The sequence below is a fragment of the Emericellopsis atlantica genome, assembly GCF_019669845.1.
Source record: "Emericellopsis atlantica unplaced genomic scaffold F5Z01scaffold_4, whole genome shotgun sequence".
In the NCBI taxonomy this organism is placed as follows: Eukaryota; Fungi; Ascomycota; class Sordariomycetes; order Hypocreales; family Bionectriaceae; genus Emericellopsis; species Emericellopsis atlantica.
Genome location: NW_025764706.1, coordinates 1,144,655 through 1,160,965, shown reverse-complemented (window position 1 = coordinate 1,160,965; position 16,311 = coordinate 1,144,655). Strand labels below are relative to the sequence as shown.

The 16,311-nt window shown below is 56.3% G+C and overlaps 8 protein-coding genes across 8 annotated transcripts; 6 read left to right on the top strand and 2 right to left on the bottom strand.

Moving 5' to 3' along the window:
* Nucleotides 1-209: 209 nt before the first annotated feature.
* F5Z01DRAFT_415732 (aldehyde reductase) lies at nucleotides 210-1,831 on the top strand. Its single transcript, XM_046259592.1, has 3 exons — nucleotides 210-465; nucleotides 526-980; nucleotides 1,035-1,831. The coding sequence occupies exons 1-3, from the start codon at nucleotides 397-399 to the stop codon at nucleotides 1,480-1,482; spliced, it is 972 nt and encodes a 323-aa protein (XP_046121704.1). The 5' UTR covers nucleotides 210-396; the 3' UTR covers nucleotides 1,483-1,831.
* Nucleotides 1,702-3,283, top strand: F5Z01DRAFT_415666 (galactonate dehydratase). The gene is made up of 2 exons (XM_046259591.1): nucleotides 1,702-2,096; nucleotides 2,146-3,283. Exons 1-2 carry the CDS (start codon nucleotides 1,921-1,923, stop codon nucleotides 3,113-3,115), a joined length of 1,146 nt encoding a protein of 381 aa, XP_046121703.1. The 5' UTR covers nucleotides 1,702-1,920; the 3' UTR covers nucleotides 3,116-3,283.
* On the bottom strand, nucleotides 3,284-5,279 carry F5Z01DRAFT_415651 (uncharacterized protein). The gene has a single exon (XM_046259590.1). The coding sequence runs from the start codon at nucleotides 5,131-5,133 to the stop codon at nucleotides 3,451-3,453; it is 1,683 nt and encodes a 560-aa protein (XP_046121702.1). The 5' UTR covers nucleotides 5,134-5,279; the 3' UTR covers nucleotides 3,284-3,450.
* A 617-nt stretch (nucleotides 5,280-5,896) lies between these two features.
* On the top strand, nucleotides 5,897-7,428 carry F5Z01DRAFT_647028 (uncharacterized protein). Its single transcript, XM_046262947.1, has 3 exons — nucleotides 5,897-5,919; nucleotides 5,983-6,371; nucleotides 6,433-7,428. The coding sequence occupies exons 2-3, from the start codon at nucleotides 6,024-6,026 to the stop codon at nucleotides 7,177-7,179; spliced, it is 1,095 nt and encodes a 364-aa protein (XP_046121701.1). The 5' UTR covers nucleotides 5,897-5,919; nucleotides 5,983-6,023; the 3' UTR covers nucleotides 7,180-7,428.
* Nucleotides 7,429-7,722: 294 nt separating this feature from the next.
* On the top strand, nucleotides 7,723-9,659 carry F5Z01DRAFT_647025 (nucleotide-diphospho-sugar transferase). Its single transcript, XM_046262946.1, has one exon. It carries the CDS (start codon nucleotides 7,895-7,897, stop codon nucleotides 9,233-9,235), a length of 1,341 nt encoding a protein of 446 aa, XP_046121700.1. The 5' UTR covers nucleotides 7,723-7,894; the 3' UTR covers nucleotides 9,236-9,659.
* A 429-nt stretch (nucleotides 9,660-10,088) lies between these two features.
* F5Z01DRAFT_415589 (glycosyltransferase sugar-binding region DXD domain-containing protein-containing protein) lies at nucleotides 10,089-11,808 on the top strand. The gene is made up of 2 exons (XM_046259589.1): nucleotides 10,089-11,362; nucleotides 11,416-11,808. Exons 1-2 carry the CDS (start codon nucleotides 10,294-10,296, stop codon nucleotides 11,469-11,471), a joined length of 1,125 nt encoding a protein of 374 aa, XP_046121699.1. The 5' UTR covers nucleotides 10,089-10,293; the 3' UTR covers nucleotides 11,472-11,808.
* F5Z01DRAFT_415576 (uncharacterized protein) lies at nucleotides 11,806-14,151 on the top strand. The gene has a single exon (XM_046259588.1). It carries the CDS (start codon nucleotides 12,145-12,147, stop codon nucleotides 14,029-14,031), a length of 1,887 nt encoding a protein of 628 aa, XP_046121698.1. The 5' UTR covers nucleotides 11,806-12,144; the 3' UTR covers nucleotides 14,032-14,151.
* Nucleotides 14,152-14,213: 62 nt separating this feature from the next.
* On the bottom strand, nucleotides 14,214-16,025 carry F5Z01DRAFT_695213 (TLC domain-containing protein; the record flags this gene model as incomplete). Its single annotated transcript, XM_046266256.1, has 4 exons — nucleotides 14,214-15,001; nucleotides 15,065-15,352; nucleotides 15,402-15,715; nucleotides 15,800-16,025. 4 exons carry the CDS (start codon nucleotides 16,023-16,025, stop codon nucleotides 14,396-14,398), a joined length of 1,434 nt encoding a protein of 477 aa, XP_046121697.1. The 3' UTR covers nucleotides 14,214-14,395.
* Nucleotides 16,026-16,311: the final 286 nt, after the last annotated feature.

Here is a 16,311-nt window from a genome sequence, read left to right as displayed (position 1 = left end):
AAGGCCCACCCAACAAGCCATTAAATGACGGGAGTCGGCAGACTTGCCCGGATGAGGAACGCCTCCTCCTCCTGCTCGTGGGAAACCAACGTTTCCCCATCGAGTGCTCGACGATGACTGGTGGTTTTCACGCGTCGTACCTCGCTCTGAATTGCCCCGCGTGGAGAGAAAAGCGTCTATCTCTCTTCCCCTGATGATGCCCCTCACTCAGTGACAATGCTGAGGTGGGGGAGCAGTGATGTGTGATGCGCAGCAAAGCAACAGAGTGGTTCACTCTTCTCGTCTGTTGTGCTTCTTCATGCTTCGGTTTTCGCAGATTTGTGTTCTCTAGCATTTGTTCGCACTTGGTTTCCTTCAATCGGCTATTGTTTGCATTGCTTCCCATCGAAACATAGAATGTCGTCCGGACGCACTTTCAAGCTCGCCACAGGCTATACCATTCCAGCTGTGGGCCTGGGTACCTGGGTTCGTTTACTTCTCTTCTCTCTCCCTTTCTGTGTAGACACACTCACTCATGCGATCCAGCAATCAAAACCAAAAGAGGTAGCCCGCGCCGTCGAGGAGGCTCTGAAATTGGGCTACCGCCACATCGACGCGGCCGCCACCTACGACAACGAGGAGGAGGTTGGCGCTGGTATCAAAGCCTCGGGCGTCCCGCGCTCAGAAATCTTTCTGACATCCAAGCTCTGGAACACTCACCACAAGGCTGAGGATGTGGAAGAGGCCGTCGACGAGTCCCTCAGGGATCTGCAGACAGACTACCTCGATCTGTACCTGATCCATTGGCCCGTGGCCTTCCAAAAACCCGAGACACCCAGGGCCCGTGCGGCGATCGATCCCAAGGATGGCGGCGTTCATGTGATCGATGTTCCGGTGGAGGAGACGTGGCGCGCTATGGAGAGGATGGTTGAAAAGGGCAAGATCAGGACCATTGGCCTCAGCAACTTCACGCGAGAGCGCATCGAGGAGGTCCTCAGCTTGTACGTTTTTACCTACAGTGAACTCGCGAGAATAGATGTGCTAACAGGCAGCAGCGCCAAAATCAAGCCCGCCGTCCTCCAGATCGAAGCGCACCCCTACTTCCAACAGCCGGCCCTCCTGGACTGGTGCAAGAAGAACGACATTCTAGTAACGGCCTATTCACCCTCGGGCAACAACGTCTATGGATTCCCCAAGACAATCGACGACCCGACGGTGATCCAAATCGCCAAGGACCTGGGCAAGACACCCGCTCAGGTGCTCATTCAGTGGGGTGTACAGCGCGGCACTGTCGTGCTGCCCAAGAGCGTCACTCCGTCGCGCATCGCAGAGAACTTTGTGGATTTCGAGATCCCAGAGAAGGCAATGCAGCAAATCTTTGCTCTCGACAGGAATACACGGTATAACTTCCCTGCGAGATTGGGTGTCAATGTCTTTGGGGAGAAGACGGAGGAGGAGCTGAAGAAGGGCAGGGCGGACTGGATCGCCGCGCAAAAGAAGTGAGGCAGTGAGCGGTACAGCAAGATATTTTTGGAAGCCAGATAGAGAGTTTGGCGTTAGATTTGTAGCCCCTGAGTATTTGTGGCTTGCCATGCTCGTACTGCTTGTCTGTATATGTATCTCGTAGCCACCTGACCCGATCCAACGCCACTGGACAAATGCGACAACACCGCAACTTCGTGGTGAAGAAAGTTGTTTCGCACTTGCAGACGAACAAAGCTCCTGCATTCTATATGTAATCGTTCATCTTATTTGAAGAGAATCCAGCCACACATGCCGAAGTCGGCGCAGTCCTAGGTCCATTGGCGGCCCCTCATACGTGCGCCTCTCCTCTTCCACGCGATCGCCGTCATAAGACTGGTTCTTGCAGCTCACACATACACTCCATGATAATAAGGTCATTCATTGACTTTCTTCTGTGCGGTACCAAAGGTTTGCAACATGGGCAAAATCGCAAAGATTGAATATTTCCGCGTCCCGCCTCGGTGGCTGTTTGTCAAGATCACCGACGACGCGGGCATCGTTGGTTGGGGCGAGGCCTCGCTCGAGGGGCACACGCAGGCTGTCGAGGGCTGTCTGGATGCCTGGATTGACCAGTACACGGGCATGGAGGCTGAGTACGTGAATATCAGTTCCAGTGCAACACAGAGAGACTGACAGTACCAGCGACATTGAGCACATCTGGCAAAAGACATGGCGCATGGGCTTCTACCGCGGCGGACCTGTCTTCATGTCCGCCCTCGCCGGCATCGACATTGCGCTCTGGGACATTAAGGCGCGCAAGCTCAATGTCCCCATCTACCAGCTCCTCGGCGGCAAAGTCCGCTCTACCCTCAAGGTCTATGCCTGGATCGGCGGTGATCGTCCCGCCGACATTGAGGAGCAGGCTCTCAGCCGCAAGGCGCAGGGCTTCACGGCCGTCAAGATGAACGGAACCGAGGATGTGGGCTGGCTCGACTCGCCCCACACGCTGGATAGCTGCGTCGAGCGTGTCAAGGCCGTCAAGGCGCTGGGCCTCGATGCGGGTGTGGACTTTCACGGACGCGTGCACCGACCCATGGCGAAGCAACTCGCCGCCGCATTGGCAGAGCATAAGCCCATGTTCATCGAAGAGCCGCTTCTTTCAGAGCACATGGAGGGGATCAAGAGTCTGAGCGCGCTCACGACGATACCCATAGCACTGGGCGAGCGGCTACACTCCCGTTGGGACGTGAAGCCCTTCCTCGAGGCGTCGTGCATCGACATACTGCAGCCAGACATCTCGCATGTCGGCGGCATCTCCGAGCTCAGACGGATAGCGGCCATGGCAGAGGCGTACGACGTCGCGATCGCACCGCATTGTCCTCTCGGCCCGATCGCGCTGGCGGCGTGCATCCAGGTCGATGCCACACTGGCCAACTTTGCGATTCAGGAGATGAGTCTGGGCATTCATTACAATACCGGGGGTCACGACCTGCTGTCCTATATCAAGAACCCGGAGATATGGGATGTCAAGGACGGCTACATCAAGCTAATGGAGGGCCCAGGGTTGGGTATCGACATTGACGAGGACAAGGTGCGGGAGTTGAGCAAGGGTGCCGAGGCGTGGGTGAGCCCTGGCTTTGTTGGGCCAGGCGGCGAGTGGCGCGAGTGGTAGGGCCCTTCGGTGGAAGAACGATCAATTTTGTGAGATGACAGGACTTTGAAGAGTTAGTTTGGCACATGAGCTTCCAGTTGATATGCAGCTTATCATGGCGGAGCGACCTTTGTTTACCATTGCCCCTTTTCATCCTCGACGACCCCAAGGCTCGTCACTGCCAGCCTCTGGCATACAGTCTACGCAACGCTCTTTGGCTCAGCACTATCGCGATCATTCAGCAGCTTTGTCAGATTGAGCAAACCTATGGGGTATCGAGTGCAATTTGAACTTGTTCTTCGTTGGCTCATAGTCGAACGAGCGCAGCTTTCACGCTTTCGCCAGCAGTCCTGTCCCTACATCTTCGCCGCAGTCAATCTGCAAAAACACGACGAGCGGATGGGCACATCTGCCACAGCAAGCGCCTTGTCGAGTTGTCCTTTCATGGCCCTTGCCTCGTCAAGACGGCCTAACCGCACGAGACATTCATGCCATCCATGCAACGCCCACACATTGTTGGGATGTTGGTGTGTCCTCGGAAGCGTATTGTCTACGCCGAGATCAGCCATATACACGGCCAGCGCATCCTCGACGAGGCCTTGCTCCAGCAGTAGAGCCCCGTACGCGTGCCGCGTCGGCTGCATCCAGCCCCAGGGCTCGTCAAACGGCAACGCGTCGTATCGGTCGATGGAATCGCGCAAGTGTGCAAAAGCAATCTCAAAGTTTCCCCTGCGATATTCAAGTTCGCCGTCGAGGAGCGCCTCCGCCACGGTCAGAATGTCGACGCACTTGTTGTTGAACAAGGTCCTCGAGGGTTTCACGCGGGGCACGGCACGCTGAAACTCTTTTCTTTGCTTCTCTGCTTCCTCGACATGGCCAAGGGCGGCCGATGCCATGCCCTTGGCGTATAGAGTAAGTGCTGTCGTGACACAGTATAGTTCTTGGTCTGACGGTAGGCGCATATCCATAATGTCACGCCATCGTCCGAAGCGTATGTAAGCGTGAACACGCATCGCGAGGAAAGACTCCAGCCAGTCTGCCATCGGGGGCGACTCCATCCTCAACAGGTCGTCTGAAATGGTCGCCTCGAGTCGTGTCACGGTGTCGAAAGCAATCTGCGATTGCCCCGAGAACATGGCAGCGTAGAGCCGAAAGTGGTAGTCATGCGATCGGTACAAGGTATAAAAGTTCATCGGTCCCTCTCTCTGGAGGAAGAGCTCATCAGCACAGATGGCGTCTGTATTCGCCACCACTGCCGTTGCATAATCACCGGTCAGAATGTCCAGATGGGACGGCATATGGTTTAAATGCCCCGAGTCAGGGATCATTCCTCGCAATCGATTCGCCGCCGGCATTCCCATCTCGGGGGTTTTGGACATTTCCACCAAGTGGATGTAGAGGTGTAGTACACCTGCGTGGTTGAAGCCCGCTTCTGTGTCCATGGCATGCTCAAGAACGCGCTTCGTTTCGAGGGTGCGCGCGCCCGATGCAGGCTCGCCGCTATGCAAGTCCCATAGTTGCCAAGGGGTGAGGTTCATCATGGCATCGGCATAGAGGGCGGCGACATCGGGATCCTCGGGAAATTGTGCATAAACCCGGCCCATGGCATCGGCATACTCGCGGTTCCACACGGAGCAGTTTGTCTTGGTGGGCTCCTGGCCACCCGGGTATCGGAATGCCAGAGCTTCTACAAGAGCGCGCTCGACAGCTGTCGTCTCGGGGTGGGCGCACATGGATGCCTTTTCGACGGCATCGTGCGTCCTCTCCACTGTGTCATTTCTCTCCCTCTTCCCGAAAAGCTTCCACGGTTTATTGTAATTGGGTCCTAGAGAGTAAGCCAGACCCCAGTATGCCATAGCACAACCAGGGTCATGGGCTATAGCTCGCTCAAAGCATCGTGCGCCTTCCTCGTGGTTGAACCCGTAGCACCAGATGAGACCGCGATTGAACCATGTTTGCGCCTGTGGATGACGAGTGGTGACTGGACGAGCAAAGGACCCAAGGTCGTAGTATGTGTCTCTGGAGGAAGAACGGTGCATGTCTTGTGTGGAGATGAGGAAATGAAGCAGGGTGGTGATGGCGGGACACGAGAAGCTTGGGAATTATGGTGTGATTTCATCGAAGTTCTTGTAGATGCTCGGTCGATCGCTGCAGGGCCCCGGGTTTGGGCAGGGACCGCCTGGACAGGCGGTGACCCGGTATTGCAGGATCACTATGGCCAATGATGTGTCGTTATGGCCTGAGAATTATGGGCCGACTAGGATTAGCCCGTCGCGGTCGGTGAGGCCCGAGCCAGAGACTCAGAACTCAGAAAAAGCAACTTGGGCTTGCAAATAGACCGATAATCGGAAATCTGATTTCTTTGACTTTGATTGGTAGCTCTAGCCTTTCAGTCTCGAGTGTGTCAGGGTCTGATATCAGCTGCGGGCTCTGGAGTCTCGGACCAGATGTGCCCTTTACAGTACACCCAGGCTCTGTCACAAACCGAGCCCCTTATCGAAATAAACAAACGTGTGAACTTGTGTAAAATCTAGTGTCCCATCCTTTTGTCTGCAACTCCTCACCTGCTGCGAGTAGTTTTCAGCCCAGGGTAGTAAGCATCTCCCCCTTTGACTGCTAGCTAAAACTTCATCTGAAAATCGGTGCAGAGCTTGCTTCTACCTACTTTAGCCATCACCTCACTATCATCTCACATTCTCACATTCTCACTCACAAAGAGAGGGGGAAAGATATACAACTAATCTAGAGCATAGACTTCTTTTGCTTCAACCACACTCCTCTTCAATCGAGCCGGGAGTGGGCAGTCGACACCCTCCTCTACAGAGGTTCGCCTATCAATCAACACCTCGTGCGTGGTGAAGATTTGGTAACCATGCCTCCTGCTTCAGCATACCCCCAAGAATGGGGCAAATACATCGACTTGAACCCCATGCCGCCTGGCGTATACAATCATTCGGAAGAAAACGACGGCGAGCTTCCCAGGCAGTTCTTGACTGTGATCAATACATGGAATCTGGAAGCATTCGAGGATTTCTTCGATTTTGTGCGGGACATTCCTGTCTTTGCCAACATCAACCGCAAGCATTCCCCATCGAGGTACAATTTAGGCTTCTTGACAATATTGAGTCAGCTCGCGGAGCATCCACTCAAGCCCAGCCTTTGCAAGGTGAGAACGGCGATTTCGTGTCAGCTGTTGCAGAAAGCGAGCCGCGAAAGCATGAGGATCACAAATGCTCACCTGCGAGCGGTATTGGACGACTTCGATGCCGAACTGGCGGTAAGTCGCACGCTGTTACAAACCATCAGGTCGAAGGGCTGACTTTGGACTTGCTACGCAGCAGTCTTATGAATCTCAGATTGCGAAGGACATGGCAGTGACCACGCCTGAGAGTCAACTGGTAGTCGCACTTGAAGACACGGACCAGAGCCATATCCCCCCGGACAGAGCAGAGGCTTCAGACTCCATGAACAGGCATGTTTACAAACGACAAATGTCTCCGGAAGTTGTGGACGTCGAGAAAAGCCCTAGCAGGCATCTGGATACGCTTGCCAACGACCCCAGACATCATCCGGGAGTCCCTAGTGGGAGTCTTGACGACCATCACGCAGCGGTCGCTGTCGAACATAGCGAGCATCCAGATAGATCCGAAGAAGAGCATGCTCCAAAGCGTCGTTGCACGGATCTGACAGCACTTCGGTTAAAGCTTTCGGTCAAAAAAAGCGAATTGAAAATGGCTCAGTACGAGTTGGCCCAAGTAACGAGGGAACGAACCGAGTACTCAGCATCAGCGACCCGCGATGCCAAGCAATTCAAAAACGATCTTCCCCAGGCTATGGAAAAGCATCCTGTCATCTTGACAAGCAGCTTTTCACACTATCTTGGCTATGATGCCCAAGGATGCATCGACGGTTTAGCGATCGAATGTAAAAAGTACCTCACTTTGCACCTTTCGAATGACAGGAACTTTCGTGGGATCTCAAAGAGATGGAAAGACCGAGCAAAGTCCGTGTACGAGCTTGAAACACAGCTATGGGACCTCGATGACTCGATCAGCAAGAATCAAGACCATGGGATAGGTGCATAGACTCGGGTCTGGAGTGCGCCGACTGGAAAGGCAGAAATCGGCTTGACGAATCCGCGGGACTTTCTTTCGTAGGACAGCTTTAACAAACGGGTCTAGTCGAAAATTGATGTACAATATGCCTCTTCAGCCAATCTTGTGGTACCTCCGCTTTTGTGTGCAGCAATGGGTCGGCAGAGTTGAGAGCTACAGTGACAAGACAATGATCTCAATAACGAATAGAAAAATTGGTCAGATCGGAGTCGTGACCACTTCCTCGAGCCTTGCATCCTAAGCAGGTCGACTTGCCCCGTGGTGGCTGTGTAGTTGAAGCCCGACGGCTGGAATGTAAAGGGGCAAAAGTGTAGGGTAGCCGATACACGATTCAGGGGTAAAGTTGGTAGATGAAAAACCAAGAGCAGGTTGGAGCTAATCGTGTCGCACGCGCGCCCAAGTTCCCCCGAAATAAGTAATAACGGTAACACATTGTACGACACCTCGTTTAAGCAAGCGTCTACTCTTAGCCTGTCACTCGTCCCAATTGGATACTCACTACATGTATTATTGTCGGCTACGGCAATCTGTGCCGTAAACTCCGTTCTGGTATGTGTTTGGAGGCGGACATGGAGGCCACTGCGGCTGAGACAATTTCCCATCTCACTTGCTCCAACTTTCCCTCGTGTTTGTGTGCCAGTCACCCGTTTCGTCGTAACCACATCACGCTCGTTCCAATGCCATCATGACGCCGCGCCAATTGCGCGTTGTCGCTGTTTTCTGCGCCATCGCGGCGTTCTGCCTGCTGCTGCGCAACTTTGCTGTGGATCGCGAGTCCTGGACGTCGCGTAATGGTGCGCCGGTGCGATCAGGGGGTAGCGTGGTGCAGCCGGCATTCGAGTTCGTCCCAGAGGACCCAATCTTTGATCGGCCAGAAAAGATTGCCGAGGGCCCAGCACCACAAGAGAATGTGGAACAAGCCTTGGAGACGCCTGTATCTCCGGTCCCAGCGGAGACGTCAATTACAGAGCCGGATACCCCCCAGGAAGCATCACCAAATCCCAACAATCCAGGGACTGAGGATGCGGAACCAGACGAGGCACCTCAACCACCCTTGAGGCCGGAAGAGTCCCCAACTCCTCGGCCAGACACCAAAGTGTCATTTGCTGTCCCCGACGACTTTGACTGGTCGCGGTTCGCGTACGTTCAGTATGTCACGGACCCAGCGTACCTCTGCAACTCACTCCTCATCTTTGAGTCTTTGGCTCGCCTGGGGTCCAAACCAGCCCGCCTCATGCTGTACCCGACGCATATGCTGCCTTCTCCCGATGCTCCCTCAGCAGAGAACTTGGACGGCAAGCTCCTCATCAAGGCGAGGGAAGAGTACAACGTGACGCTGAAACCCATCATGATCCAGCACAAAGATGGCGAAGACGAGACATGGGCCGACTCGTTCACGAAGCTGCTTGCCTTCAACCAGACGCAGTACGACAGGGTGCTGACACTGGACTCGGATGGCACCATCCTGCAGCCGCCGGACGACCTCTTCTTCATGCCGCATGGACCTCTGGCTCTGCCGCGGGCGTACTGGTTGTTGTCTGCGGATCCGCCAGAACACACACTCGCTTCCCATGTGATGCTCATTGAGCCTTCCATGTATGAGTTTGACAGGATCCACGAGCAAATACATCTCGCAGGAGAGAGGGAATACGACATGGAGATCATGAACAAGCTCTACGAGAACTCGGCCATGGTCCTCCCGCATAGGGACTATGCCATGCTCACCGCTGAGTTTCGCAACGAGAACCATCGGGATTACCTGGGCAGCGACGAAGCATGGGATCCCGTTGCGGCTCGGGACGCGGCCAAGTATGTCCATTTCTCGGACTGGCCGGTGCCTAAACCATGGGTGCGAGTGGATGATGAGGTTCAGGCATTGCGGGAGGAGTACCAGCCAACGTGCGTGTCAGTGGACGGGCGTGAGGATTGCGCGGCGCGCAAGATCTGGAACGAGTTGTACGATGACTTTGCCAAGCGAAAAGAGGTTTGCCGCACTTTCGAAGATGTGTTGAGAAGGTCATGCTAACAATCCTGGTAGGCGATATGCCGACTTGTTTGAGAGGACATGGAGATCTGCGTACTGAGTGAGCTTGCCTTGCCTTACCGCTTTGAGTTCGACGCCGACTTGATGCTAAAGATTTGCGAAAAGGGGTCCAAGACGCATCGCATCGTCTAGCGCGAGATCTGCGAAATTTAATGCCATGATGATTGACACAAGAACTGAGGCGATTGCGTTGCAAGCTTGCAACCCGCCAAGGCCAGCTGAAGAGTTAAAGGGCGCCTCGAGGTGTAATCCAGTGTACTTACTCCGTGATGCAGTTTCACCCTCGTATTATACACGTGCTAGCCTCAACTGCTAGGGACTGGAGAACTGAGAGCTAAGGTCAGGTACATAACGCTAGAGGCCAGAGCTACCGTCAGGCCTAGACCCTTTCCACCTAACCTACAGGTAGTAAAGTCTGTAACGGGCACTCACTGCGCGTCGTCACCAGTGGGCCGGATCTGACACGCTCCAGGCCACGTCCAGCTGAGACAAGTCCAGTCCACGTCACTGTCAATTACGACTGGAGGCCGTCGGTAGGACAGGACCGCATTCCGCTGCCTGCGTGTTTCTTGACCATCCTCAACTGTCAAAGAACGAGTCAATCCAGCACAGTTATTACTTCCGCCCATCTCCTCCACCAGCGCCGTCAGTCCGCGCCGTCTTGGCAGTCCGGAGCACGAGGCCCACAAGGCGCGCGCAGCGGCCTGGGCCCCTGCGCCTTTGACGCATCCGTCCCTCCCTCATCCCTCGTGTCCAGTCTCCAACAGACAGAAAAAAGCGGATTCGACAAAGATTGGTCTTATCGACCGACTGCCCATAGCTAATAACACTCACGCTCATCTCGGATTCTCCAGGGAGACTTTATTACCTCGCCATCTGGCCCAATGCCGTCACAACATTCAATCGCACGTTTCCCGCACCTTCACGGCCGATAGAAACTCTCGTCACGCACCTCGACATCTGGCCGTCGACCCCCTTCCGCACCAAACCCTCCCTACACGCACGTACGTAGCCGCGAGCGCGCCCTCACGACACGCACGATGCTTAACTCTCGCCGCGCCCTCGTGGCGGCGGTCTTCATCCTCATTGTCTTTTTCCTCATTACCCGATCGCACGATTCGAGCTCGGACGTCGCGTCATCAAATACCAAAACTGAAAAGACCTCCTCGTCGAATAATGGCGGCAGCGCTGCTGACCCCCTTGCTGCGGCCGCCGAGATACCCCCCGAGAAGCCCAAGCCGGCGCCTGCCCAGAAGCCGAGGAAGGACATGTCGCGCATGAGCACATACGACAAGCTCGCCTACGCGTACCCGTACGACGTGGACACCAAGTTCCCGGCCTACATCTGGCAGACGTGGAAATACGGCCCTACCCAGGCCGAGTTCGCCTTTCGCGAGCAGGAGGCCTCGTGGTCAGACCAACACCCTGGCTTCGTGCACGAGGTCATCACGGACGAGGTGGCGGTCAACATGCTGCGACTGTTCTACGCGGCCGTGCCGGAGGTCCTGGAGGCCTACCAGGCGCTGCCACGCCCGGTGCTCAAGGCGGACCTTTTCCGGTACTTGATTCTGTACGCCCGAGGCGGCATCTACTCCGACATCGACACGTTCGCCATCAGGAGTGCAGTGGAATGGCTGCCGCCCCAGATCCCGCGCGAAACGGTCGGCCTTGTCATTGGCATCGAGGCGGACCCTGATCGCCCCGACTGGGCGGAATGGTACAGCCGCCGGATCCAGTTCTGCCAGTGGACCATTCAAGCGAAGCCGGGGCACCCAGTGCTCCGCGACATTATCACGCGCATCACGAACCAGACACTGGAGATGAAGCGCTCGGGCAAGCTCGCGAGCTTTCTGGACAAGAACATTGTCGACTTCACCGGCCCCGCGATCTGGACGGACACCATCTTTGACTACTTTAACGACGAGCGGTTCTTTGACATGCGCGACAGCAGCAAGAAGATTGACTGGAAAGACTTTACCGGGATGGAGACGAGCAAGCGGGTGGGTGACGTCGTGGTCCTGCCCATCACGAGCTTCTCACCGGGCGTGGGACAAATGGGTGCCAAGGAGCCCGATGATCCCATGGCATTTGTGCTGCACAACTTTGAAGGTTGGTCCAACAATGGCCATACGCCTCCCCAGATAAAACTGACAAGAGAACAGGCACGTGGAAGCCCGAGAGCGAGCGCCATATCGGCGAACAGCAGCAGGTGATGTAGCGCGTCGCGCTGCTCAGACCTGACTAACCCTTAGTCTACATTCCCGACGACCGGAATGACATGAAGCCCAGCTCAGCTCAGTCCCTTCCTGTCATCCGCCGACTGTACATATCAATACCCGACAGCCATGTGTTGTCTCCCGCATTGGGTCGAGCGTGCGGCGCTGTATATATTGGAGTTTGGCTGCTTTTGGGAACGTAATTTCGTTCATTCATAGCGTACTATAGAGGATGCGTGCGGTCAAAGGGGACAGTCTCAGCAGGCTGAGTGGGCAGTTCCCCAGCCACGCACCAAAGAGATAGAGGCGCCTGGAGCGACATGAGAGGATCGAATTGCACCACAAAAGACACATTCGCATGTCCGCACTTTTTGACAGTGATGCTGTGCGGAGCTTGCCGAGTGCCCCAAGTCGCCAGATCGTATCGTGGGGAAGCCCAGGCTCTGTGCGGGGACATGGAGGCTGCATGTGCGTCGGTCTTGGCTCGCGTCTCCAGTTGGGGGTTGGGTGACCGACCCAAGGTTCCACGGACCACGAACCACGGTTGGTGACAGCCTCGGAACCGATTGCCTCTCCGCTCCAATTCTCCAGCCCTTCCCTCGCTCGCGCGCTTGCTTGCTGTTCACTGCACATCCTCTTCTCTACGCCCGTCCTCATTGACCACGCCCTGCCAGAATGCTGCTCTCACGCAGCGGCAGATGCCTCCCTCAACGGGTCTCTCTGGCTTCGCTGGCCAGCTCACGAACCGTGTATCCTTCATCGTATCGCTGGTACTCAGCAGACAGCACCAACAACCTCAGCTATCGTCGCGGGCCGACGACGCCAGAGCTCTTCCAGGGCACCATCCCCGAGCACTTTGCTCAGACGGTCTCCGCGCATGGGGACCGCCCTGCTGTCATTGCGCGCTCGCCCATCCCCTCCTCGTCCTCCAGCATAGCGGCGCCAGAGACGCGGTTGACCTACTATGACCTGGACATGCTCTCCAACCGCCTCGCCTCGTCACTCGCCGACCTCGGCGTGTCCAAGGGGGACCGCGTGGCCGTGTCACTCGGCAACGGCGCCCCCTTTGCCGCCCTGACATATGCCTTGTTCAAGCTGGGTGCGGTCCTTGTTCCGTTGAACCCGACCTTTACCAGCACCCAGGTGTCCGCTGCCTTGAAGCACTTGGAGGCCGAGGTCCTCATCATTGGCGCCGTGACGGATCTGGCCTATCGGCCTGGAAAGGGCAGAAGCAACGAGTCCCTCATCAAGGAGATCGCGGGAGACATTGCTTCCTCCACCATCCAGAGCGAGGCGGTCCCGTCGTTACGAAAGGTGGTCGTGCTAGATAACCGGGCATCTCACCAGGACGTGTCATTCCCCCTGGAGAGATACCCTGCATTAACACCCTATGAGACTCTTCTGTCCGGGTCATCGGGTCCCGTCACGCCATCGACGCCTCTCTCGCCCAGTGACACGATCAACATCCAGTTCACCTCGGGGACAACCTCGATGCCCAAGGCAGCCATGCTCAGCCACACATCCATACTGAACAATGGCCGCTTCATCGCCGACAGGATGGGTCTCGACCCCTCGGATCTCATCGTCGTGCCGCCCCCCTTGTTCCACTGCTTCGGCTGCGTGCTAGGCTACATGGCCACCGCCACGACAGGCGCGGCCATCCTGTTCCCCTCGCCGGCCTTTGACCCCGTGGCCACGCTCAAGATGTGCTACGAGCACGACGCCACCGGCCTGTACGGTGTGAGCACCATGCTCGTCGCGGTGCTCGAGTCGCTCGACAAGGGCATCATCCCCTCCGCGCCCAAGAACCTGCGCAAGGGCATCGCGGCCGGTAGTTCCGTCCCCAGCGCCGTCATGGAAAAGGTCCAGAGCAAGCTCGGCCTGCAAGACCTCGTCATCTGCTACGGCATGACCGAGACCAGCCCCGTGAGCTGCATGACCAAGCCGTCGGACCCCTTTGCGTACCGGACGACGTCTGTCGGCACCGTCATGCCGCACACCGGCGTCAAGATCGTCTCGCCCACCGACAGGAACACCATCCTGCCCATTGGCGAGAAGGGCGAGCTGGCCGCCGCCGGCTACCTCACGATGAAGGGGTACTTTAACGACCCGGACAAGACGGCCGAGGTGCGGATCCCCGATCCCGAGACGGGCGAGATTTGGATCTACTCGGGTGACGAGGCGGAGATGTCGCCCGACGGCTACGTGACCATCACCGGCCGTATCAAGGACCTCATCATCCGCGCCGGCGAGAACATCCATCCCCTCGAGATTGAGAACGTCCTCTTCACCATGCCCGGCGTCCAGGAGGTCTCTGTTGTCGGGGTGCCGGACGAGAAGCTCGGCGAGGCCGTCGCGGCCTTTATCATCTGCAGCGACGGCTCGACGGGCAGGACGGTGACGGATAAGAGCGTGAGGGACTGGGTTAGGGACCGCCTGAGCGGGCATCTGGTCCCGAAATGGGTCTTTTGGGTAGACGCGTACCCCAAGACAGCGAGCGGGAAGATTCAGAAGTTCAAGCTGAGGGAGATGGCTGGGGAGCTCATGAAATCTAGCAAGTAGATATAGTAAGCGCTTACATACATCATTAGGATGGCCAGGCGTTTTGTTCTCTCGCATATACAAATTCTTCCCTCCTCACAATGGTGCGCACTTGGAATGCTTCGGTCCACAATGGTCATTCATCGCTTTTTCGCTATCGATATGAGTCTTCCCTCTTCAGAAACAATTTCAAGTAACATGGTCCCCAAATACATGTAGGCGCTCGCACTTCTATGGATCCTGTGAAAAACATGGACACGAAATGGAGAGCCGTCTCGTTGGCGCTCAGCGCTTTCCAGAATATCGAAACGCCGCAAAACGCCAGTCTCAGGGTAATATCTATCACCTGAGCGCTCTTCTGCACAGCCCAGGCAGAGACCCTTCCTCAATCCACCTGCTTGTCGCACCCGATGCGGCCCAGAAGCTCTTTCCGGTCGCTGTGCCCCGGCAGACTCACCCCCGAGCTGCTCGACTGGAACTTGCCGTGTCGGCGTTCCCAGCCCTTGAGGTCCAGCGATTCGACGCCGACGTCCTGCTTGAGCGCCTCGGCTTCCTCGTAGACGTACTCATCCTCGCTCTCCTCGGCTACGGCCTCGTCGTCACTGCGGGTGTCCTCGGCACCTGCGCCGCGAAGGACCTTGACGGCCACGCGGATGATCAGAGTGAACCAGAAGATGGTGATGAACTGGAGAATGATGAGCGGCGTGAGGAAGGCCCATTTCACCGTCTCATTGTAGCACACATGGCCGCTCGAGTTGTAGAATGGCTCCAAAAGGTACCCGTAGCCCGGTGGCGGGTCGACAGGCCCAACGAGGTTGTTGTTGCTGCCCTTGAAGCAGCCCGTGGGCATGATCTCCGGCGTGTGCGCGTAGATCGACCAGCAGACAGCGCAATATGTCACGTGGCGTGCGAGTAGCCACGAAACCATGAAAAGTCCAAAGAGGTAGTCGCAAATAGTGGTGTAGCCCGCGTACTTGAGGCACTTGGCAAGCTGTACGTACAGGTCAGCATTCCGAAGGAATAGGTCGACCTACCGACATCATGGCAGACTTACCGGCAGGAACAAATCCACAACATCCATGATGACCAGAATCAGGTTGCCCACGCGAGTGTGGTGATAGCTGTAGCACGAAGAGATGAGAGCGCACGTCACAAAGTGGTGGCTCAACATCTGGTAGTGATCCTTGCGCTTTTCCTCCACGTGAATGACCAGGATCTGCTGGATCCAGAACGCCCATTGCACTAGGATGTATCCCTTCATCAGACCGTCCATCTCGCGGTTGGGCCAGGCTGTCCACAGTTCGCGTAGATTCAGATAGTGCGGCGAATTGCAGTAGATGTACTAAGAATCGTCAGCTTCATGCTTCTCGCAACGTTGCGGGACTCCTTACCACGCCCAGTGGCCACAGGAAGCAGTAGTAGACCAGCAACCAGGCCTGCTCGCTGAAGCGAGTCAAGTCCTTGCGCTTCGTGACGCCCTGCATCTTGGCGATGGGGGCAAGCACATATTCCATGGTCCACGCTCGCAGGCCCGTGAAAGCCACAACGCAGAACGCTATCAAGTAGACATCGTCAATCCCCACGCCATATCGTCCTGTCGTGTCGTTCAAGTAGGAGAGGTGGAAGAATTTGTGCGTGACGGCTCGCGCCTTGTGAATGAACCCATGCGCGAGGAAAAGCAGGGCAATAAGGTTGAACGAAAGACCTAGAAAAGTCAGTAGGGGTTCCTCACCAAAACGAAGCGTGCGGGTGGCGCACTGCGCCGCCATGTGTCTCGACTGGAACATACCGACTTGGTTCTCGACAAACCAGCGTGCTGCTGCTCGCCAGAAGCTCTCCTCCTTGCGCTTCAATTTCCTGACGAGCACCACGTTGCTCCCCGAGGTCTGCATGTACAGCGGCCCGTTCATGCTGGAGCTACTGGAACCCTGTTTCATTTGTGGTCGCTTGGGGACGCCGAGCGAAGCACCAGTCTGCTCGTCGACCTGCGACGAGGCATGCAGTTCGTCACGCATGGTCTCCGGTGGTCAATGGCACGCTTGGAAGCGAGTGTCGGGACGATGGTGTACGTGAGGTGATTCGGTCGGACTGGTTGAAACCAGGTCTCAGCTTAGTCCCGAGTAGGGAAAGAATGAATCTGAGACCGGCGGAGGGGGAGGAGAAGGTGGTCTGGAGGAAAAGGAGAGGACCCGGGAAGCGCTCAGCTCGCTCCGTTGCTACAACGGTCGATCGTCGAGGAGTTGAGATAAACAGGTAGGGATACGACGGCTGGACGTCGAATAGGGGAGGCAGCAAGCCAGC